General features: G+C 38.3%; 1 protein-coding gene across 2 annotated transcripts in view; it reads left to right on the forward strand.

The window, feature by feature from the left end:
- The window catches only part of BNC2 (basonuclin zinc finger protein 2), a 440736-nt gene that overhangs the window by 273415 nt on the left and 142439 nt on the right, over window positions 1-24882 (forward strand). For both annotated transcript variants that reach the window (XM_080668979.1, XM_080668978.1), the window contains exon 3: window positions 8845-8947. In XM_080668979.1, the coding sequence (XP_080525105.1) occupies window positions 8845-8947 (103 nt within the window). The remainder of the gene's footprint in view (window positions 1-8844; window positions 8948-24882) is intronic.

Raw genomic sequence — 24882 nt, forward strand, 5'->3', positions numbered from 1 at the left:
TTTAACACTAAATAAAATGTATGCTTTTGCTATAATTTCCCATTGTGTGAATTTTTGAATGGGTTTTGTTAAGCAGGCCGAATAACTTCACTGATTCTCATTTGCAGCTATTACTGTTATTTTATGAGTAGTGGCATTTACACTGCAGTTTAACACTCTGTGAGCCCTTTTACAGTACACTTCATAATTGCTGATAATTGGGAATATTGCCCATTCAAATTCAGATTTATATGTTTCTTTGTATAAATACAGAAAACATACCCACCTTACTACAGCTATAGATGTATATTAATAATCTCCTGGTCAGAGTTAGATAGGGCTTCTTAGGTTTAAAAAGTTAGAAAACTTATTTGGATATTTAAAATCCTGGGTCTTTTGATTAAGGCTCTGCATCTACCCAACTCTCATGTTATTGTCTTGTCTTGATACCGGATTGCAAAATCCTGTAGCACAACAGGTGGATGTACCCTTACTTTCATCATGTCTGAGTGTTACAATCAAGTAAAAGTAAAAGAAAAAAAATTTTTTTCTCAAGCTGCATTGCAACTTGGCCAAATTTAAGACACTGAGTTCTTCTATAAAGATAATATCATATAGGTTTTTCAAGTCTTACCCAACACTCAAACACACATACTTCTTTAGAAAGTTGTTTTCTTTCCATTAGTTTTGTGGACCAGCTGTGTGAAAATGGAAGGGGAAAAACTCTCCTGAAAATTATACAGGGAGCTATGCCCTAACTTTATCACCATTACTCTCCTGTGAGTTTTTTAGAATCTTTGTGGCAATGCTTGAATTACTGCCTTAGACTCTCATACACAAGATGGGTACATGTGTGTGGAAGTACTATTAATCTCTATGCATCTTTTTGGTCTTGTACAAGATCACTCTCTTCATTCATAATGCTTGACAGCTATTCCTTTGTAATTACTGCTGTGTATTCTGTGACAATCCTGGAAAAGTTCATTATCATATTTTTATTTTTATATATATATTTTAGATAGCAGTCTTTGAAGGACAATTTTCCCACCCAATAAAGAAGTTCATTTGACTTTTGGCACCATGTATAGACAGTCGGCCAGTTCTGCATATTCATGATACGTACATGAATGTGTGACTTCTGAATAAGAAAATTTAATTTGTTAAGACATTCATTCTTGTTAAAACTAAAAACAGTGAACCTTGTCACTAATACTCATCATAGCTAATTAATTTATACAGGTAGATTATACCACCTAAGTTTACAGTAGAAAATGATGGGACAGAATGGTTGCTATATTAATGACAAACTTTTTCTATAATTTAGTTTTAATGCAGGGCATGTACTTAACTATTAAACATTTAAAAATGACTCAAGTAAAATTTTATAATTCAAGTTGTAAATCTTGGTATCCTCCTGAGAAATGAATAAGAAGAAAGTGGGTTTACCATAAGAAGGATTTTTAGTTACATATGGGAGATTTGGCCAAGAATAATGAACACTTGAAGGGAGCTCCCAGCAAAAAAATAAAAATTATATATATATATATATTAAAGGCAAAACCCAGGACTGAAATTAGTTGTGCTTTTTTTTTTTTTTTTACTTTTAAAACATTTTTTATTTTTTCATTTAATTTTTAGTATATTTTTGGGGGCTTTGGTTTCCTTTCTATGATTGTTCCTTCAGAGTAATGTTTTCTGTTTTATGTTTCTATTTGCCCCATAGCCTTATTTTTGCATTTTGTTATTTTGTATCAGGTAAATTATACAAATGTTCCCAAACAAGGAACAGCTAATAGGAGATTTATTAATTAGCCTTCTGTGTAGTTTTTGTGTGTGTGTGTGAGGTACACTACATAATAGCTGAAGCATCAATCTGTGCTTTCCTGAGTGATGTTATTTGATGAGAAGATTGATGTTCAGGTCACATATACTTGCAGAGTTCAAGCCAGCTATGAGAATAATAAAGTGAAAGAGACTTCAGTTGTAGTGATAACAGACTCTATTATTTGCGTAGGGCTTTGGAACTCATCCAAAATACTTTCAAATGCACTCTTATTTAATATTCAAATACAAAAGTGTTACTGATCAAAACAGAAATAAATATTTTTTCTATTAAATTGCTCTATTTCATGTATTTGAGATACACTTTGAATGTGAGTATTTATAATATGCTGGTTTTAATTGTATGTTTTTTTCCCTTTTTCTATGAGTAATAAACTGATTAATAATTGGGAAATCCACCTTATCATTTAAGAGGCATATAAACATTTCTGAACCTAGGTATTAAAACTAATAATCCCTGTCATACCCATTGTAGATGATTATAGCATGAATAATATGGTCTCATGTATGTCAAAGTGTTCATTTATGAATTACAACCAAATATGTGTTAAGCATTTTACAAGGTATTGGAAAAACTTAGTACATTGGGAATAATCATAAGGAAAAATTAATTCAAATATATGTGGAAAGTTTCTTGAGGTCATAAATGGTTTTCATTTATTGAGCTTTTACTATTGCTAGGCATAGTGCCACATGCCTTATATTCATTATTTCATTTAAGTCTTTTGACACTCTTGGGATGTTATTGTTACTGTCATTTGACATATGAGGAGAGGGACTCAGAGAATTTTGTTTTTCTTTAAGTGCCTTTGAGCACCTATTATTTGCCCAGTGGGTGTTTTGCCCTGTCCTAATGGAATTTATATTTTAGAGGGGAAGACAGACCTTAATCACATAATCATACAGATGTATAAATATAACATCATTAGAGGCCTGGTGCATGAAATTCGTGCACTTGGCTGCTGGGGGTGGGGTGGAGGGTGTCCTTTAGCCCAGCCTGCGCCCTCTTGCAGTCCGGGACACCTTGGGGGATGTCCACCTGCTGGCTTAAGCCCGATCCCTCCCATCATCCCTCTTGCAGTCAGACATCCCTCTTGCAGTCCGGGGCTCTCGCAGTCCTGAACCCCTTGCTCCTTACTGCCCGCCTACAGTGGAGGCGGGAGAGGCTCCCGCCACCGCTACTGTGTTTGCCAACTGTGAGCCCAGCTTCTGGCTGAGTGGTGCTCCCCCTGTGGGAGCGCACTGACCACCAGGGGGCAACTCCTTTGTTGAGCATCTGCCCCCTGGTGGTCAGTGTGCATCATAATCATAGTGACCGGTCGTTCCGCTGTTCGGTCAATTTGCATATAGGGTTTTATTATACAGGATATCCTATCTAATAAAAGAGTAATATGCAAATTGACCATATCTCCGCTACACCCACAGGCCATGCCCACAAGCCACACCCACCAGCCAATCAGGAGCGAATATGCAAATAAACCCAACCAAGATGGCTGTGGCCACAGAGAGCAGGAGGGAGGCTTAGGTTTCCCTAGCAATGGAGGAAGCCAAGCTTTCCGCCTGCCCTTGCCAGCCCAGGCCTCCACTCCAGGCTACAAAGTTTCAATTATAGAAGATAAATAAATCCAAACAGAAATGGCGGCAGCCACAGAGCTGGAGAGAGCAGGAGGCTAGGGTTGCCAAGCTTCTGCAGCCCTGGCCTGCTTTGGCCTCCACATAAGGCTACAAAGTTTCAATTATAGAAGATACATAAATCCCAACAGAAATGGCTGCCGCCACGGAGCAAACAGAAGGCTTGGCTCCACTCCAGGCTACAAAGTTTCAATTGTAGAAGATAAATAAATCCCAGATCCCACGGTCTCTGCTTGGGTCACTGAGCGGGCGTGGCCCACCTGCAAACTACCACAGGCCCCTCACCCAGGCTGCCCTACACCCCAAGGGAACCCTCACTCTGATCCAGGACACTCTTCAGGGCAAACCAGCTGGCCCCCACCCATGCACCAGGCCTCTATCCTATCTAATAAAAGAGTAATATGCAGATTGACCATCACTCTACACACAAGCTGGCTGCCCCCGTGTGGTTAAAAATCCTGCCCCCATGTGGACACAAGATGGCCAGCAGGAGAGAGAAGTTGGGAGGGACCAGGCCCACAAGGGAGGGCAGTTGGGGGCAATCAAACATGCTGGGGAGAGCAGTTAGAGGTGACCTGGCCAGCAGAGGAGGGAAGTTGGGGGTTACTGGGTCTGCAGGGAAGGGCAGTTGGGGGGGACTCAGGCCTGCAGGGGAGGGTAGTTAGGGGTGACCAGGCCTGCAGGGGAAGGCAGTTAGGGGCAAACAGGCTGGCAGGGGAGCAGTTAGGCATCAATCAGGCTGGCAGGGGAGTGGTTAGGGAGTGATCAGGCTGGCAGGCAGAAGTGGTTAGGGGCAATCAGGAAGGCAAGCAGGTGAGCAGTTGGGAGCCAGCAGTCCTGGATTGTGAGAGGAGAGTCAGACATCTCTCGAGGGGTCCCAGATTGGAGAGGGTGCAGGCTGGGCTGAGGGACACCCCCTCAACCCCCGTGCACGAATTTCGTGCACCGGGCCTCTAGTGTATCTATAATAGATTATAGGTAATTTATGACTATAATGTCCACAACTGTGAGAAGTGCTATGGCAGAAAGATCCCTTGTGAAATAGGAGACTAAAGGGAATTTGCCTTGATTAGGAGATGAGGGCACCTGCCCTGAGGAATGGAAGTACTATTTGAGTTGAAATCTGATAGATGAGCAGGAGTTAACAATACACAGTGGGGGGTTGATGGTGGGCATGTATAGGTCCATGACTGCCTAACTGGGAATCAGATTGCAGCTCAAGGTTTCTAATCAGGGATGGAGAGCTCACACACACCTCTGTCTGATTCCTGTGACTTTACTACTGAGCAGTGTTAGACAAGGTACTTTATGGTCTTCCTCTCTCCCTCCCCACCCCTCACCCCCGTTTCCTTGTTTTTTAAATAAAGGGGATAATAGTACCAACCTAGTGGTATTTTCTGAGGATTAAATAAGTTAATGTTTGTAAAGTTTTTAGCACAGGATCTAGAAAATGCCAATTATCCAGTAAATCTAACTGTTACGAATAATACCAATTATTCACTGTTAAAAAATAAATTTTAAAAAGTCCTGCCTTTGGTTTGATAGCATAAAAGACAGGAATAAAAGGGAGAGACAGTGCTTCTCAGACCTGTTTAAGGGCTTCCTCCTCTTCTTAGGTCTCTCCTCTAAACCCACCGCCCACAAACTCTGACCGTGACGTCCTTGAGCACAAGGACTCTGCCATCTATTTCCTGCCACTGGACATAGTGCTTGGCTTTGAAGGGATGATTTTTGCATAGTGATGATATTTGAAGCCGTAGGAGGGGATGGAATTGCCAAATTAAAAAGCGAAGAGCCTGGTCATGGGAAACACCTGTATTTATTTACAGTGGAGAGAGACTGGGAAGTGGCTGCCAGAAAAACTCAGATAGTTGGTCTCTATGAAGGAAAGTTAGTGCTGCAAGCTGCTCTGAGGTCTGGGAGGACAAGGAGCCCAGAAAAGGGACCAGAGGTGAGGAGAACATTCCTCTTGGAGGCAGCGGTTTCAGTTGCAGAATTCCAGTTGCCAAATTAGCATGTAGGTGGCAGTGAGGAAGTGGAAGCAGTTGGGTGCTGGGTGCATGGATTTCCCTTTCAAGAACTCCATGGTAAAGGTAAGCAGTAGGAAATACGTTGCAAGCTTAAGAAAGTTTATTATTGTTGTTATTGTTCATGGGGAGTTGGGAATGCTGGTCATGTGAGAATGGAGGAAAGAATTACAGGGCACTCTGGAGACATGGGGACAATCTGACTAAACTGTCTGTACTTTTTTTGGTGTCCCATTTCTGACACTTCGTCATCCTCTCTGAATTTTCTATAGTTCATAGTGCCCAGCAGTGAGTGGGCAGCACTCACAGGTTCGCTGAAGGAAGAAAGAAATGAATGTGCTCATAAAAATCAAAGCTCACTTATTTCTGCTCTCCCAACTGTCTCCTTCCAAAGCATGTACATTTTTCTGAGGCTTAACTGGCTTTGATAGTTTTATGATAATTTATTTTTTTTAAGTCGTGGGCAAGTTGGCGAGTGATCACATTGGTTCTATTTTATTGTGAGTAAGTAGTATGTCAAAGTTTTATGTCGTTTCAAAAATGTTATTTAGAATAAAACTTCCTTTGAAGCCATAATATTCTCTTACTCAAAATATTTATTTAGAACATATTGTTTAAATATATATAATTCCCTTAAGGAACAATTGTAGTGTATATAAATCTGGACTTAAAACAAATAGACCTTCTGGAATTCATAGAAATACAAAAAGGATATCCCAGTACTTAAGTGTTTATATACAAGAGGAGTTGAGGTGTTCCAATGTTTGTATGCTTAGGTACAAAAAAAGTAGAATTTATAAAGAAAGATGATGACTTGAGAAGTTTAATTTCCAAATGTGCCAGACATATAAAGTTATTTAGGAAGAGAAAATATTTGAATCAGAAGTGAGTTTAGAGTAAGTGAATCAATGATTCAACCAGTGAATAAGTAAGTATACATAAAAATAAAGCAATTCCACAATCTCTTAATTTATTCAGGTCCTGAATATAGTAGTTATAATTAAAAAGTGCACTTTTAAACCCCAGGAAAAATTAGGCTATTTTAATAAAATAATTAAATATTATCAAGTTAATTATTTAAAATATGTATGTCTTTTGTGCCTGAGTTAGTTAACATAATATAGTCCTTGAGAAATCATCTCTTTTTATTGGTCATCCTCTAATTCTGGTAACACGGTTGTGTTTTGTGTTTTTTTTTTCAGAATTTATGAAAGCTTTTATTATCATACTTCAGATTATGTAAATATTTTAATGCTAAATTCTTGCCATATCTGAATTTATAATTGGATAGTTTGTAAAGTGCTTTACTTTTAGTAGAAACACTGCTCTCTAAAATGTTTTTTGACTGTAGTTCAGTCAAGTTGTTTGTTAACTAATGATCATGTTATTTAAAGAAGTTATTTCTAACCTGGGATGGTCTAATATATCATTCAGTTGGTAACTATTGAAGCTGAGATAAGAAATTTTGGGAGAAACATTTCCCCTTATAACCTACAAATACATATATTATTCTTGCTTAATTAGCATTTCCTTTGGTATCATTTCTTAATACTAATTCCTTTAGTTACTAATGCATACAGCCAAGTCTGACAACCTAGCTAATATGTAATTGGGCTGTTGACAGTGGAAGAGAGACCCTGAAATATCATGCAGATTATACAGTTCAGTATTTCCCTAGTAGTAATAGAGGAGCAAATTAGGGGTGGAATTGAAGTAGGAAAGCAGTCTTTAGTGAGGTCTTTAACATCAGAAACTGAATAGGGGCCTATAGGTTTAATTGTCATTAGTGAAAGAAAACTATTTTAAACTTGCCCAATCCAAAGTATAGGGAACAGTAAAAGCCTGCTCAGTCTTAGTCTCTGTAAATAGAATTTGGTCCAATCATATTAATGAAATCTCAAATCCTGTCTGTTACAAATGAGGCAGTTCATGTAGAACTCCAGATGATTCCAGGAAGATGAGCACCTGGGGGTGCAAGTGCGCATAGCTTGGAGGCACAGAATTGCAGTTGCAGGTAGCTCCTCTGCCCCCTCTCCCTCTTCCCCCCAAATCAGCAATCATTGATTACATATGAAGCTGCAGAAAGATCTTTTCCTGGCAGTTCAGGTAGTTACAGTAGATTGTTAATCTGTGAATGATCGGACTAAATCCCTTCTGTCTTCAGAATTTCCATGCAAATTAGAAGGAAATCTATGAGATAAATTTATTAACTGTAGTCTAGGAGCATAGGTCAGCTTTAGCACACTTCTTAAGTGTAGGTTTTTATCCATAAAAAAAGTTACACTTCATTTATGCTAATTTTCTATGGACTCACTTGATAATGTAAATTGATGAAATGATTTTTTACAAGTACTTGTAAAGAAATGAAAGATTTTTGAGTGTTTTTCAGTTTTCTAAGATACAGTTGGGTTGTTCTAGATATAAAATGTTCCCATAAATGGCTTTTCCTATTTTACCTCTGTTCTTAAAATAAATTGACTTATTTTCTTGCATCACCATTAAAATATAGGGGGGGGTTGTTTTGTATTTGTCAAAATAGGAATGAAAGTGGAATAAATATATCAAGTGGGGGAAAACAAGGATGGGGAAGTGATAAATAATACTGGAAGTATACGGTATACTAGGTCTTATTGGGCCAATGGGAGTGTCTTTCAACATGTCTCTGAAAGATTAACGAAGTATTTAAGTGGAACTCAGCAGAAGAATAGTAATAGTCTACTAACATTTGTATGTTTTGTTTTACTTTCATCAACATTTCACTTTGAACATTATCATGTTTGAATGTGTAATTTTTGCATTACTGCCAAATGGATAAACTTAAATGGGAATAGCAGCAATATGTTTGTTTTTTTCCTCTTTTGGATCCTGGTGTTACAAATCCTGCATCTTGCCCTAGCTGGTGTGGCTCAGTGGATGGAGCGTTGGCCTGCGGACTGGGGTCCGGGGTTCGATTCTGGTCCAGAACACGTGCCTGGGTTTTGGGCTCGATCCCCAGTGGGGGTTGTGCAGGAGGCAGCTGATCAATGATTCTCTCTCATCATTGATGTTTCTATCTCTCTCTCCCTCTCTGAAATCAATAAAACATTAAAAAAAAATCCAGCATCTTATAGGATAAGTAATCCTTTATTCTTATTCTACTCTGCTTTTCATTTAAAGGTTACACATGAATGGCATGAAATACTCTCTTAGTGAATGAATCTTGTTTTTCTTGCATTTTTATGAGATTTTGATGGTATCAAAAAGCTCTCCAGGCCCCTCCCAACATGAAGACTTTAAACCTAGAAGTGGCTGCTCTTTAGTAAAATGTGGAAGAAATGTACCTTCGAACAGATGCTGATGCTCCTTTTCCTCCTTTACTTTCCAGGCCATCCGTTGCACACTGGTAAACTGCACGTGCGAATGTTTTCAGCCGGGGAAGATTAACCTGAGGACTTGCGACCAGTGCAAACATGGCTGGGTGGCACATGGTGAGGAAAAGCTGGGCCTTCCTTTCTGTTCTTGTTATGTTCATGTGAATGTACATGCTTTTGTAGAGCAATCACTGGTCTGGAGACCAGAGGGGTCAGCTGTGCTCCAAGTGTCAGCTAACAGTCATCCTGCGGTTCTCAAATAGCATATTTTCAGCTCCAAGATGTAAGGCTTAGGTGAGTGGCTCCCCACAGAAGGCCGAGATGTTTATACGAAAGTGGGGCCCTGGGATTGTGACCGAACCTCACAGCAGCCAGCAAGCACCAGGCCTGATGGAAACTCAAACGTGCCACAGGTGGTCTTTCAGAGCCCAGACCTCAGAGGGAAGCTAGCAAGTCCTTTTTGCTTGTGGAGAACATCTTGATGACTGCTCACCCTTGGTATATGCCTTAGGGGCTGAGTGTATCCTCCCAGGTGTTAAATGTTGTATAATCTAAGGTAGGTGACAAAGTGAATGGGAACATTGTTGGGCTGGTATCTGAGAAAGTAATCCGTAAATAACCCCTTTCAGTGTGTGCTGGGATTGGAGGTGGCCAGCATTGGTGGTGTGTGAGCTCTGTGTAGGTGTGTGTGTGGGGGACGAAGGTGATCCAGGCCAAGGCTGGCAGTGTTGAGGCTTTAGCCAGATGCACAGAGCTGTTCCATCAATGTGCCTGCCCTAAGCATTTCACTTGTTCTTGTATATGGCTTATGTTTTTTTTACGTTTAGGCAAAGAGAGACTGGTAAATAAGTAGAGATACTTTTTTTACTGCCTAGACTATAGAATTTTTAAAGATAGGTAATGTTTATACAAGAAATTCTGGCTTGAGATTTCTTTGACAGCCTTTCTAGGTTCTTAAGTGGGCACATTCTTCATTCCCAAGCAGTGCCAAATACCAAGTGGGTTGTGTTTTTATAAATGTCATGTTATTCTAGCAAGATCTGAGGTAACAACACCAGGCTCTGCTTTGAAATGCTTTTCATTTATCATGTCCCTTGCTTGTTAGAGTGTGTATGTTGGCCTTGTGGGGACATTTCAGCCATGTTTCTATGAGGGGGAGTGAGAAGAGGTGGACATAGTAGTATGAGGGGAATATACTGGAAGGAGTGTGCCTGGCAGGTATAGCCACCATCTGTCAGTGCCCCCAGGGAGGGAACTCATTCCTGCTTCAAGTAAAGGCCAACATCTGGAACAACCCTCAGGCCAGTTTTGAACAACAGAGGAGCTGCTGTTACTTACGCAGTCTATGTTTGATACTACATTTGATGACCTCTTCTTCTCTGTCCCTATCTTAGTTTCTTAGGGCTGCCACAACAAAATACCACAGACTGGGTGGCTTTCACATCAGAAATTTCTGGAGACTAGAAGTCCAAAATCAGGGTGTTGTCAAGGTTGGTTTCAGTCTGAGAACTCTCTGCCTGGCTTGCAGATGGCTGCCCTCTCGCTGTGTCCTCAAATGGTCTTTTTTCTGTGATGTGTCTGTATTCATACTTCCTCTTCTTATCAGGACACCAATCAGATTGGATTGGGGACTGTACTCTCTACTGGCCTCATTTAACTTAATCACCTCTTTAAAAGCCCAATTTCCAAATACATCACATTCTGAAATACTGGAGGTTAAGACTTCAATCTCTGAATTTTGGGGGAGCACAATTCTAAATAACACTTTCTAAATACCCTTCTTAACCTGAAGAAGTACTGCTTATGTCCCAAGTCCATCAAGAATCACAGGGCGGTATTGGGTTAAAACAGCTTAAATGGCATGTAGATCAACATCTCTACATCTTGGGGTATTTTTATATATATAATATAAGATTAATAATACTTTGTAGGATTATTTTGAGGATTCAGATAAAGTATATGAAGCCTTTAAAATAAATTATACATGTTTAACAGACTGGACAATGGATGAGCAATAAGGGGGGTCAGTTATTAAACAAAGGGCTTTTCATTTATTCACTCGGATTTTTTCTAAAGCCATCTTGTGTTACCATCATCTGTCTACTGTGGTCACCTTGTAAGTATAAACATTTACTGTGTCACCAGTTTGTTCCATCTCTCCAACTTCCACGTGCATATTACATTAGTAGTAATAGGGGGAAGCAATATTTCTTCCTTCTCGAACAACATAAATTATTCCTGGCCAATGGTTGTTTCTAAGGCTTTCTAAAGGATGTAATTTTTCACCAAACTTGAATAAGGGTATTTCTGTTGTATAAGACTCTGCTTTTCCTACTGTGTAATTAGAAATCCTCTGATTCTGGGATACTACTTTTGGAGTTTCTCAGATTTTACTATCCTTCACCACTATTACCACCTTGACCTCTCTTTTCCCCCATAACACAGACATGCCTGTATACAATTCAAAATACATGCACACACATTTACAAATCCTAGTCTTCCTCCATTCATGGGCAAATACAACAGTGAGGGGTTAGCTTCTAGCTTCCGAGTTGGCAGTGTGCTGAGAGCACCTACTCTTTATGCCCTTAGCATTTAAACTAACCACCTCATTCTCTCCTCCTGTGCAGAAACCCTGAAGTCATGTCTCCAGTTATTTCTGCTCATAGGTGAAATGCAGCAGTCTTCCTAGCTGCCTCACACAGTGCAATGTTCTCTGTGTAGGACAAGGAGGAAGTGACTTGTTTTTTCTAGTCAGTGATTTTAAGTGGATGGAATACCAAAAGACTACCAAGATATACCTCATAGAAGTGTTTCATCGTAGCACTGAACACATGCCACCTTTACTGTACCGTAAAAAAATTCCCTATGTTTACTATTAAAAAATAACCAAATGCAGCCCTGACTGGTTTGGCTCAGTGGATAGAGCGTCGGCCTGCAGACTGAAGGGTCCCGGGTTCAATTCTGGTCAAGGGCATGTACCTTGGTTGCGGGCACATCCCCGGTGAGGGGTGTGCAGGAGGCAGCTGATCAATGTTTCTCTCTCATTGATGTTTCTGGCTCTCTATCCCTCTTCCTTCCTCTCTGTAAAAAATCAATAAAATATATTTTTAAAAAAATAACCAAATGCCAAAAATCAGGTGTTCTCTACAGAAAGAAGAATTTTTAGAAAAATTTCAGCCTCTTTTGAATAAATGTTTTCCTGTATCTCCACTGTTGGCAGCATCTTTGGTTTCTTTATAAGATGTTGGATTTCATGGTCATTGTACATTACACACACACACACACACACACATTTACTTCATTACTTTACAAATTGCTTCTCAAACCTGCTTGAATTGTTGACATTAGCAGTATCACAAAAATCTTAAGAAAAATGTTTAAAAAATTACAGTGAGTGGGTGATTAATTTATCATATATAACACCTGGGTTTTAAAATTACTCACTGGACCCCGATTCTATTCACAAATTACTTCCTTGAAATCTTTAGTACCATTGACTTAAGGGAGTGAGGAGGAACCAAAAAAAAGTTCCTTGAATATAAATAGGCATTTATTTCCTACTGAATTAATGAAGGATTTCCTGCCCTTTCCTCCCCATTAGTGAATTTCAACTCTTTTACTTTGATATTAGAAAGCAGGGCTTTATTGTATTTAACTTTATTTAAAACAAGCTTTTTGGGGGTATAGAATGTCCATGCCTGTACTGTATAATAACTTAGTTGGTATGCCAGAAATAACCCAGAGTTTCTAATTTTGTCATATTTCTATTTAGCATTCTTGGATAAAGGACTTGTGCATACTGCCACTTAATTCACTTAACAACTGTATTTTTTTCCTCTTCTGTTTTGCATTGTATTTCCTATGCTTTCCCTTCAGTCACCTAGAATGATCGAGTGAGTCTTGAAAAATTATTTTTAAAAAAACATATTTGCCTAGCTGGAGTGGCTTAATGGTTGAGCATCTACCTATGAACCAGGAGGTCACAGTTCAATTACTGGTCAGGGCACATGCCCGGGTTGTGGGCTTGATCCCCAGTGTGGGGCATGCAGGATGCAGGAAGGAGCTGATGAATGATTTTCTCTCAGCATTGATTTCTCTCTCTCTCTCTCTCTCTCTCTCTCTCTCTCTCTCTCTCTCTGTCTCTCTCTCTCTCTCTTTCCCTCCTCCCCCTCTTTTCCTCCCTCCCTCCTCACCCTCTCCCCCCCTTCATCTCTGAAATCAATAGCAATATATTTTTAAAAATACATATTTTACAAGTTCTTGGTTCAAAAGTGCCAAATAAGATATCAGGCTTCTTTTCTGGTGACATAAATGTTTATGTTGGTAGAAATTCAGTTTGTTGTGTTTTGACCCTTTCCCACCATGCTAGAGTAGTTATTCTTCCATTCACCAAATTATAGTTTCAGCCAAAGAGTTTACAAAGTCTTAGGAATTAGTATTACCATGTACACCCAGTGGTGTGTAAGGGTGGAACAGGGAGAAGAGTGCTCCCACCCCAGCGTTTTCCTGGAGGAATCTGCTTCTGGTGGGAAGTGTTACAATAGGACCTCCTTGCCTTTGTGACAAACTGGAGATGTGGTGAAAGGTTAAGAACTGTTGTACTGAATCATTTTTTGTTTATTATTTGAAAATGACTTTTAATGTCATTGTCTAGATAAATACTTTATTTCTAAACCATTAAGAGTATAAATAAAGTAGTAACATTTTTTTAAAAGCAAGTTATTTTCTAAATGATTTTTAGGAATATTTAATGATAATACAAACATCTAGAAACTTATATTTTATTATGATGTGGTATATTTGATAAAAGAGGTGGGCAGATTTTAAAAAGGTAATGTTTTTCCTTTCCTAGATTAGTAATTTTTACTTCTGAGGAAGCCCATTTGTTACAATTACCTTAAAAAATTTCCACTGTTTCTTGGTATGTCTAGTAAGCATTTGGCAAGGATATGAGGCTTGGTGAATAAGAAATATATTACATAGTTTAGTGAACCCCACAGCAGCTTTCTCGGGTGTAAAATATTTTCTTCATAGAATACTTTGACTGTAAACCAATAGGATGTGCCATTCAACAAGCTGTGTGATGCTGGAATTTTCATTCACTTCTGAGCAATCTGAACTAACACTAGTTATTTACTTTGGCCGAGGTCTGCCTGCAAGAATGCTTATTGCACTGGAAATCTTGAGACCTTTTCTTTATGTTCCATAAATGTGATTTCTCTTTACTATTTGCAATTCATTCAAGGAAAAGATAGTCCTACTTTATTACCTTAATTATTTGCTCATCAAGCCAGCTGCTTCTCTGCCAGTTTCCAAACTGTTCAGATTTTTTTAATGTCAAATGAGCAGACTTGGCCATCAATCAATAGATATTTATTAAGCATATATCACGTGTAAACTACTGTGCCAGGTATTCTTCAGTTCCGTGCCACAGGAAGTAGTGAGCAGTTTAAAGTTAATTTAGTGTCATATAGCAACTAGCTTTATGGTTTAATGTACTGTAAGACTTAATATTCATATAATCCATTAATTCCAAACCTTTTTTTTTTAATAATTCACTGGAAGTAATATTTTTTTCAGGATCACTGAACTTGAATTCTCAGCTCTGTATTGGATATATCTTATCAGAACAGGGGTATTTATCTCTATAAATAACCCTCACACAAATTGAAAATATCAGATATGGTATACCCCTAAAACTAATACAATGTTATATGTCATTTACATCATAGACATAAAAGAAGAAAATATAGGATATCCCCATTAAATTTGAATTTCAGGCAAACAGTGAATAATTTTTTTTTAGTATTAGCATGTACCATGCAAATTTAGCTGAGTGCCTTGTGATTTTACTAACTAGTCTGGCAAACATACACCTAGAAGAAAATCATAGTTAGGACTAATTTGCATAAGTCAGGGCCATTGGTTCTGAGCATTCTATAATAAATCTTTTTATTAGGTCAGTTCTATGTTTAAAATCACGAGATCTCTGTTGTGTTTACAAATTCCTCTAATTTTTTGGCAGCATGGTACTTTAATAAGGACTTCAGCGGGGCAAATCAAAACTAGTCATTTTTCATTTTAACCCGAGAAAGGTCATGTGTCTTTATTATTTGTCCTAGTCTGTGCTCTTCTTATGAATTGTCTAAACATCTGTGAAAGTAGTTTATCCTCAGCTGGTAACACTGTAATATTCTCTCTGACTTGAGTCCAAAAGCTGGTATAACTGCCCTTTTTTTCTTCCCTACTTTTCTCCTCTTCCCGCCGCAAATGGGTCCTCATCATAAGCAACAAAGTATGACATTCCTATGACATCATGCTTATTCTGAGTAACTCAGCAGCAGTTTCTATGAGATAATTTGTAAATTTGTCAAGATCAAGAAAGGAGGGTGAGTAAAATTGAGTTTCCTCTGACAAAGGAAAGTAATATGCCCAGATATGAACCTACAGGAAAGCACTGGCCTTCCTTTTGCCTGCCCTGGAGGTTGTCCCAAGAAGAGGGAATTTTGCTTTAGGAGAAAAGTGTTGCAAGCTGTTACTTAGGATTTAGTGAAATATGTAAGAAAGGTATTAACTGGAGTCCTTAGCACAGGAAAGTAAGTGCAGGCTTCCCAGGGAATGCAGGCAAAGCCAGAACTTGATCCCATGGGAAGATGGGTAGGTGGCCATGCCTCTCAGGCTTTGCTGAGAAGCACGTGGGTAGAAACTCCGCAGCAGTCCTCTACCCTGGCCCACTGGCGTGGAAAAGGTGGGAACTCGAGCTTTCTAGTAGTCTTAGTGCTTCCACATTGTGCTCTGAAACCTGGCGGTCCCTAGCTGCAAAATTCTCGTGTAATTAGGGAAACAGCTTTCAGCTGACTCCTAGCTCTGGCAAGGCAACTGGGTCCTGGCCTTTCCATGAGACAACGTCCCTGAACATTTGTTCATTTATTTTTATTTTAGAGAGCAAAAACAAGGCCATTTTCCTGCTTGGCACAGGAGCCTCCTTTGCTTGACCTGAGGGCATGTCACCCTCTTCTGCTTCTCTCCTTTACTCCCTGATCACTGCTGATTAGCTTTAAAGGGAGGACACCCCACAAAGGCGGAAGTTTGGTACTTTATTAATGGCAGTCACTGTATTCTTATTGAGTCCCTGAGCTGCTTATTTTGATTTGTTTCTCTGCCTGCCCACCTTTCAGATGATGCTTTAAACTCCCTAAAAATAATAATAATAATAAAAAAAATTTAAATCATATCACAAACAGTGCCTCCTCTTAAAATCCTGGGCGCTCTGCCTTTTAGCTCTCCAGATCTTTCCTTTCTTTCTTTCTTTTTTTTTCTAGCTCCATTTTATTCAGCTGGAATAAGAGGTGGATCTGGTAAATTCTGGTCACTGAAGTGTACAGTGCCAAAGCACTGCTAAGGAGTTTCTAGGGAGGACCTGGAGACTGACATATGCAAAGTAGGAACCACAGCCTATAAAGAAGCTTCAGGTGTACAAATGGGAGGCAGGATAAAGACTAGGTAAGAGTGCAGCTCTGCTTAGGTTCACATCCTGGCCCACCACTTACTATCTTAGTGGAATCGTGGCCAAGTTATGTAATTTCTGTTTTCTCATCTGTGAAATGTGGATAATGATAACGCCTACGCTAGAGTTCTTCCTAGGATTAAATGAGATAATCCACTTTGTGTTAGTTGTTTTCATTATTGAACTCTGACAGAAGTGAAACTTCACCCTTGAGGATCTGACCTCCCTGCTTAGCTTAGTCTAGTGAATAAAAGGTGGGTGTGGCCAGACCAGTGGTCAAATCCCATTGCAGTTCTTTTATCTGTAAATTCAAATAATAATAGGAAAAACCTAACTATGACAGTGAGGTTTTGAAAGGATTAAATGAATGAGTGGACATAATATTAAGGAGACTATAGAGCCTCACGTCAGGTCAGAGGTGATGATGTGAGATCCTTCCCCTTCCCCGGAGGTTTCTTCAGTGACCAGTGGCAGAGTTTAGGGCACCAGTTCTTTTGGCCAAGGAGCCAAGTGTTCCCAGGAGAATGTGTTTCCCCTAGAAAATCCAAGACAATTCCACACCTTCCATTTCTCTTAAAATTCCATTTAAGCCCTATTTGAACAGAAGTAGGAAACACTTTATCCCGAAAGTCACATTATGAGAAAGAAATTCAGACCAGTTGAAATGAATTGTAGGAATATTTATGTGTTGAAAGTTCAAAAACCAGAAGTAGATGAATTTGAAACAGGGTTAAAGCTACTTTTGCCTATTTCCACACCTATATTCTTGCATGCGAAGTGCTTTGATGGGCTAACCACTTTATCATTTTATTGCCCTTTATTACATCATAAATTTTTATATCTTGCTAACGATCCTACAGGAAGCTTAATTGTTTATAGGAACATCTTAATTAACTGGGGTTCACTAGGTTAAGCAGAACACAAATTGGAGGGGCTTATAAATGAAATACTCGCAACTCCTCACATTTTACTCAGGTTTCCCTGTTCAGACAAACTAGGAGAGTCTGCTAGGTAATAATGACCTAATATGCCTCAGCAGTATCATCTTGCTACTTTCAGTTATTCTTCCTTCTCTTTTGTGTCGTAATTAGTGACTTCTTCCAACTGGGACATGTCCCTCTCCCTTTTTTGATTGAAGAGTGAAATCACTGACTGAGATAAAGACGGTATTTTAGATAAGTTCCAACTTGTATACTGGGAGGCATGAAATGTTTATGCAACCCATTCCCTACCAGTCTTTGCCTTCTTGCATGGTAGATGTTTGTAGCACTTTAAAAGCTCCTTGAATTAATCTGTTACTAGTTAGTGAGCCTATAGCCAGAGCAACATATGGAAAGTATTTTAAGGAGTTACTGCCACAAATGGATAGATTCATGAGCAGTGTCTGTTAAGGGGCCTGTAGGAAGGTCCCTCTCTCCTTGAAGCTGCTCTTTGATACCCAGGGAAATCTCTACCTTGGCCTCCTAGGCCTCCCAGCCTGCTTGTATGGTCAAGTGGCACTACAAAAGCAAGTCCTAAACCATCTGGTTGAAAGCATGGACTTATTGGGCCTTAAATTCAAGTGGGGCCAAGGAATGCAAAGGTAGCTTAGAACTGGCTGTTCACTAACGAAGCCACTCTTGTGGATTTGAGCACTTGCAATGTGCCTAGTCCTAACTGAGATATGTTGTAAGTATAAAGGATACACTGGGTTTTTAGTCTTTAATATATATATATAAATATATATACACTGAATGGCCAGATTATTATGATCTCTGAACGCATAATATCTGGCCACTCATTGTGTGTGTATGTGTGTGTGTGTGTGTATATATATATACATATACATATATATATATGTATATATATGGGTGGGGTTTGGCCAGCCTGGCCAGGGGGAGGGGACATAGGCGGTTGGCTGGCCTGCCTGCTGGTCGAACTCCTGGTCGAGGGGACAACTTGCATATTAGCCTTTTATTATATAGGATATACATTGAGTGGCCAGATTATTATGCGTTCAGAGATCATAATAATCTGGCCACTCAGTGTATATATACATATAAAATTTCATTAAGAATTCTTATATTGTCTATATATTTATAGTTTCATGTATATTAAATTTATTTTAAATAAAATATTTTAAAAAATAGTTTCATTGTTTATTTTTCACTTTTTAAATGAGACTAAAAAAAATGAAAATTGCACATGTGAGTTGACTTCTATTTCTCTTAGAATCACTCTGCTAGGCCCTAAGTGTTAGATAATGTATTTGGAGAACCGGAGCTTAGGTTAAAGGGATTTGCTGGCAGAGTAGTTCAAATTGGTGTTGAGAATCCTAAAAGCCCAAATCCTGGATCTCATCCTCCTTTCACTCATCGCTGTCAACTCTGTCCCAGCCCTTTGTGCTTTCACACTTTGCCCCATCACTGATCCTGCCCCCGGTCATCGGGAGCACATGCATCCCTCTGTGTGCTCTCAGTGTACTCTACCTGGACCGGAAGGGTGGTTTCTGTAGGATACTGACCCCTCCCCTGGACTGGGAGCTCAGGAAGGGCACTTCCTCATCTCCTTGTGCTGTTACCGACCCCAGCATCTCCCCCGCAGGAGCACATGGAACAGCGGTTCCTGGCAGGTCTCACAAGTGTATCTACCTGATTCCTAATTGCCAGTCTCTTTTCCAGCAGTCTGCAAACACCTTGCCTTTAGTCCGGTTTCTGCATTTCTCCTTTCTAGCCCTCACTCTGCTTTCACTTCTGCTGTTTTCTCTGTGTCTTCAGACAACAAAACAAGTGAAAGGTAAGTGAGAGTGTTTAGTAGCCTCACTAACAGGAGTACCTTTTAGAGAAGTTAAATTTATTTGATCATTAACAGATGTCAGCATTTTTGTTTTACTAGTAGTCAGAAAATACAGTCTTGGAGTGAAATATCTTCCACTTGTATTTAGTAGTTCTTCAATACTCCTTTGCCTGCAAAAGTCTGAGAGTAAGAAATTCTCCCCTCCCCACTTTTGGCTGTTCAGGTTTTCTACTATCAGTAATAATTAAAAAACAAATCAACATCTAACATAAAAGAAAGCACCTGTTTCGCTTGGAGAACTTGGCCAGGGAGGTCTTTTTCCTGACAGGCCAAAAGCGACCATCACAGGGCCCCTTATAAAAAAAAAAATCATTTTTTCTCTCTATTTCATGTGAGCATTGGCAGAAACTCTGACAAGCAGTTCTTCATATTTTATTATGTTCTTGTCTGCAGAATCTCTGTCAGGCAAAACCCTTGTCAGCGGAAAACCTGTCGTAGGATCAGAGGAGACAAAAACAGGTGTCACACAGGCAGTCAAAACTGAAGGAAAAAAAGATTAGGCTAAAGAGAGAGAGGCAGACAATTACATTAATGCCATTGCTTTTATCTTATAGATGTGTGTTATTATCTCGGGGTGCTGAGTGCGCAATTGCCTCAAAGAAAAGTAGACAGGAGACAAGGGAAACTTGATAGTTATTAACTGAAGAGGCAGTGTGTCAAAGCTGGATGGGGTTCAAAGTTTTGCAAAGGAAAAAAACTGCAGGCAGCACGCAAAGGCTGTGTGGTTCTGCTTTCGGCTACATACACCTAGTAGCAATCTAACATTTTCTACTTGGAAACAGATCATAGGGAGAAAAATTAATGAAAGATTTCATTTGGAGGTTTTTGGGGTAACATCCTGTATACGTGCGACTGATTCATAATCTCTTCTCTCTTATAAAAATCTTGCCACAATGTGAGACATGGTGAGGCATGAAGACAGGCGTTTGTCAGTTCAGCTGTGTTGTTTGGATATGTTTAAAACACCTATTATCGACACACTTTTAATTAAAAAAAAGCTATTAAGAAGTCCTTTTACTAAGTGTGAACATCTGTACGTGCAAGCTGTAAATTAGGAAATCACATATGTGTGCCTCAGTCAGAGACTAAATGAACTTGGCAAGTGTTTTCTATTACTGGTTTTTAAATACAGTAAAATATCTAAAGGAAAAAATGGCTACATTTTAAAATCTGGATTTATGTTTTTATTTTGTCTGTTGATACTGATTAATAGAACTTTTAATTAGAAATTAGGGTCATTATCATTATCAAATTGGCAACCAGGATTCAAAGTGCTAACAAGCATGCTTCCTTGGTTTCTTTGTTCACATTGTTTCAGGAGACTTGACTTCTTTCCTGAAAGTTTGAACTCCATTACATATCTGTGACGGTATAAAATAGTGTTATTTTGCCAGTGGCCTCAAAGATATTTATCCTTGTGGGTAACTCATATGTGTCAAACAGCCAGCTAGTAGAGAACGGGATGGTAACTTCAAGGTTTTCTTGTCTGCTCAATCATACTTTGATCATGTTAGCAGGAAGATCAGTAAGTATTGCTTTAGTCCTTACATTTTTTTTTTTTTGCTCTTGCATTTAAAAATTGGTTAATTTAGACTTTTCCTAAGACTTGAGACTACCTTCTTAACTTTTTTTTAAAACGAGCAAATCGTTATATGTAGGGTCTTTTATTTCACCAGTCATGGATGCAAAGCAGTGTGATACTTGATATATGCATTAGGCAAATCCAGCAATCCAGAAGAAAACACACATCAGTGTCAGAAGTGTGTGTGATAGACCAGACTTGTAAGGGATTACAGTAGGGGGAAACAGAGAAAGATTGATTATAGATTTAGAATGAGATTTCAGGCTGACTTACTGAGAGGGGGAAGGCAAAATACTTGTGACACAAGGGGATGTTCGTTTAAAAAAAAAAGATGGAATATAATAATTTCTTTCTTTTAGGTATTTCTTACCAGATGCTGGCTTTATGTATCACTGCTCTCTTAGTTTTGAAATGTTTCTCCACTTCCTCTGATAGAGTTTAAAGCATATGTTCTATCAAAAGTAAATATGCCTTTCATTTACAATGTTACCTTAATGAAATTCTTAGATAGATATATGTGGTTTCAAGAAAATGTAGTCTTTAATGCTAATAAGTTGGGGTAGGGTGATTATTCTCTTACAGAAGAATTCATTTTTTATTTGTTTATTTAATAAAAAGGACATACATGTTTCATTCAAGTAGCATATTCCAGTCATTACTTTTAAAATAAGATGTTTTATAGTCAGTACGCATTTAGTTCATTGATCTATAAATTACATAAAGCAAAGTTTGTGGAGTCAACTTTCAGCTAGCCTTGATGACTAAAGGTTGGCTAGAATAGCAGCACTAATAACCCCCAAACCTGGTTTCAGCAAGTACATTCAATTACCAAGTTTCTTCCCAGATTTACTGTCAAGTTTGCAGATTAAATTTTCTCTTTTCCCCTCACTACCTTCTGATGGAGTTGCTGCAAACGAGGAAAGACATGCCCCCAAAAGTGGACCATGTAAGGAAGAGGAAGGAGAAGTGAAACCAAGAGCCTGTTTAATCGGCTAGCCAAGAGAGTGAGCTTCTGAACAGCCAAGTGTTGACAGTCTACTTTTATGTGTGCCTCAGTCAGACTTTAATGATTTCCAAAGTCTGTTGTGAAGACTTTATTATGCACGAGGCCCCAGGGGGGAAATGCCAATCAGTTTGAAATATTACCTATATAGTCTCAAGTGGAGCTCAAATTCTACCCTGGACTAATTGTGGCTGTTTGTGTGTACCTATCCACATACTCTCAAAGCTACATGTCAACTAGGGATGATTAAAATCTATAGGACAGTGGGGGGGACTCATTGGAACTACTTTTGTCCCCCTTCCCTCCTTTACAGTCTAGAATGACATTCATAATGGATCATAAGATATTCATATATTTATCCCTCATGTATTAAGGGACAAGAAGAAAATGAAGGACCATTCACATAAGGTATCTAAAGCATAGTAATGTAATCAAGGTTTATGGAGGTTCAGTGGACTTTTTTTTTTTTTCTTAAAACACTAGCACACTATTTGTTCAAGAAAAAAAAATAAACCCTTCACACATAAGGGCTGACAGTTTTTATCACCAGGCTCGGGGAATAACTCTTTCAGCTGCATGTCATTCTTTTTTTTTTTATTATTTCTTAAAAAAAAAAAATAATTCTAGAAGCAAGCCTTTTTTCTCCTTGGTATTAAATATCCTAATTAATTCAACCTTGACAGTTACAGTTAGAAAGTTGTGACTTAAATGGAACATGAGTTATTTTGTACTTAATTTGCTCCCAATTACATAGTTCTTTTCCCCAAAAGTAGGGAATAAAATGTGTAGATCTTAAATATTACTTCAAGTCATAAGAATTTTTTCTCTTATGAACAATCATTGTCCGCCTTTGTGATTGATCCCCTGATTCACTAAAAAGTTTTTACTATGTCATCATTGCCATTTACTAATGTTCTCCCCAAGTGCTATGGCTTTTATTAGGATCTGGCTTACAATCTACGGGTAAGTTAAGCCTTGCCTTGAGCCCTGAGGCCCTGCCTAGTAAGAGAGCTGAGTCTTATAATGGGAAAGGATTGATGTTATAATGATTCCAAAGGGCCCCTTTATGATGAAATTCTAAATACGCGAAATCCCATTAAAGCTGTACAAGTTCATGGGCTAGCTACATTGAAATGACATATCATTATATTGGGTATAGTGTGCATATTATAAAGTGTGATATAATTGGAAATTATTGGTCACATTAGCGAGAATGAAGAGCCACCATCCTCATAAATTCAGAGGTTATGGCCTGGGCATTTGAAGTAGGAAAGAGAACAATAGTCTGTTTATAAGTAATCAAAATTTTAAAATCTGGCCCCAGAAATTCCTCTAATAAAATCTTGTCACTCACAACTTCATTTTTGAATTCCTAACGTAATCATGGAAAGAATTCCTGAAACAATCCCTTAAAACACACATTAAATATTAATCAATTGGAAATTAATGGTATTCTAGGTCCCAGAGCTCCTAAAAGCTGACCACTTGATGCTGTTATAATTTGGAATCCTAAGGGGAGTTGAGGCAATAGACGGGGAGTTCTCCAAACAATTAGTCGGGCAATTGAAGGCTCACTAGGCTTTCTCCCAAAATTAAAGAATAAGTCTGCTTTAATTTTTTGAACTTGTAAAATTGCTTCAAATTAGCATTTAAAAATTTAAAAATATCCAGGGCAGGATTGGAAATTAGTGAAATAAAAGGTTTCCTTTTAGGCCATTTCATACAAATTTTTAATTGTTTTACTCAGTAAAGTAGGTGGCTTTGAAAAATCACTCCACTTTGCTAACTTATTTTTTATTGAATGGCTATAAGCTTCATATTGCCATGCCTGAACAGCTATTAGGTGGAGCCCACTGGACGTAGGGCCTGAAATGTTCAAGTATGTTCCTGTGAAAACCACCTAAGTCACTTGAATTTGGCTTTTAAAGAAAGTTATGTTAAAAAAAAAAGTTGTGGAAAACTAAGAACTATAAACTGTCACTGAGAGCCAATTTTCTAGGATCAGTGAAAAGCACTTTTATACTCCTACATTAAGAAAAAAAAAGTATCTGAATATGTTCTTATTTCTGTGACCTTCACAGAAAATATTGTAAGTGAAGTCTGTAGAATTACAGGTTTACATTTATTTTAATTTATTTGAAGGCTTGGGGAGTAATTCCTGTTATTAAAAATTGAAATAAAAAATTGTTATTCACATTTCATTTGACAGATGCAAGTTCCTTTCTGACTACACCCCCCACCCCCAGCACGATTTTATATACTGGAACACTGAATTTTATCAAGGACATTACTTTGTTCTCTAAGTTAGCAATACAGTTAAAAGTATATATTACTTTACATTTACTATATATTTTGCATTACACTTTATGCTTATTTTAGATTTACCTTACACACTTACATTAATGAACCACAAAAATTCCAGCTGTTGTTCTGATAGTGATTCTATTCTTGACAGAAATGAGTTTTCTTCATCCAGACTTATGTGTCATTTTTGAGTCTTGTGGCTTAGCCATCATTCTCCTTTGAAAAACTATAGATCCTATCAAAGTGTTTATTGAAATTATATCCAGGCTTCAATTTCTTCTTTGTTTTATAGCCAGAAAATTATCAGTTTAAGCTTCTGTTTCTGGCATTTTAAATAAATCCAGGTAAATTATGTTCCCTCAGTAACTTAATTCACAGTGTAAGAAGCTCTTATTGTACGATTTTTTTTCTTTTTCTAACTAGTACCCATATTGTGCAGTTAAACCCCCCTTTTTTTCCCAGATAAAGTTCTGCATACTAAAGAGAGTTTGCTTTTTATTTCTCCAGGCATTTTACAAAGGAAAAACAATCTTTTCTTTATAGATGCTATTCTTAAAGTCTTATTGTCTCACTGTTTTCTGACCACTTTCCAAAGTCTATACTGTACTTTTTCTCATAGCTATGAGACCATAAATCAGGCACATTTATCATACATCTAGTGATCTGTGCTATAATTTTTATGTCTATACATTATGATATATTTTATGCACTGTGATGTTAAGATATTTTCTTTAACAATACTAGAGTTCATACTGTTTTTGCCTAGAATTCCATTGGATACCTCCAAATGATGCTTGAAGTGGTAGGGCAGGGAATAA

This window comes from Plecotus auritus, assembly GCF_963455305.1.
Source record: "Plecotus auritus genome assembly, chromosome: 5".
NCBI classification, from domain to species: domain Eukaryota; kingdom Metazoa; phylum Chordata; class Mammalia; order Chiroptera; family Vespertilionidae; genus Plecotus; species Plecotus auritus.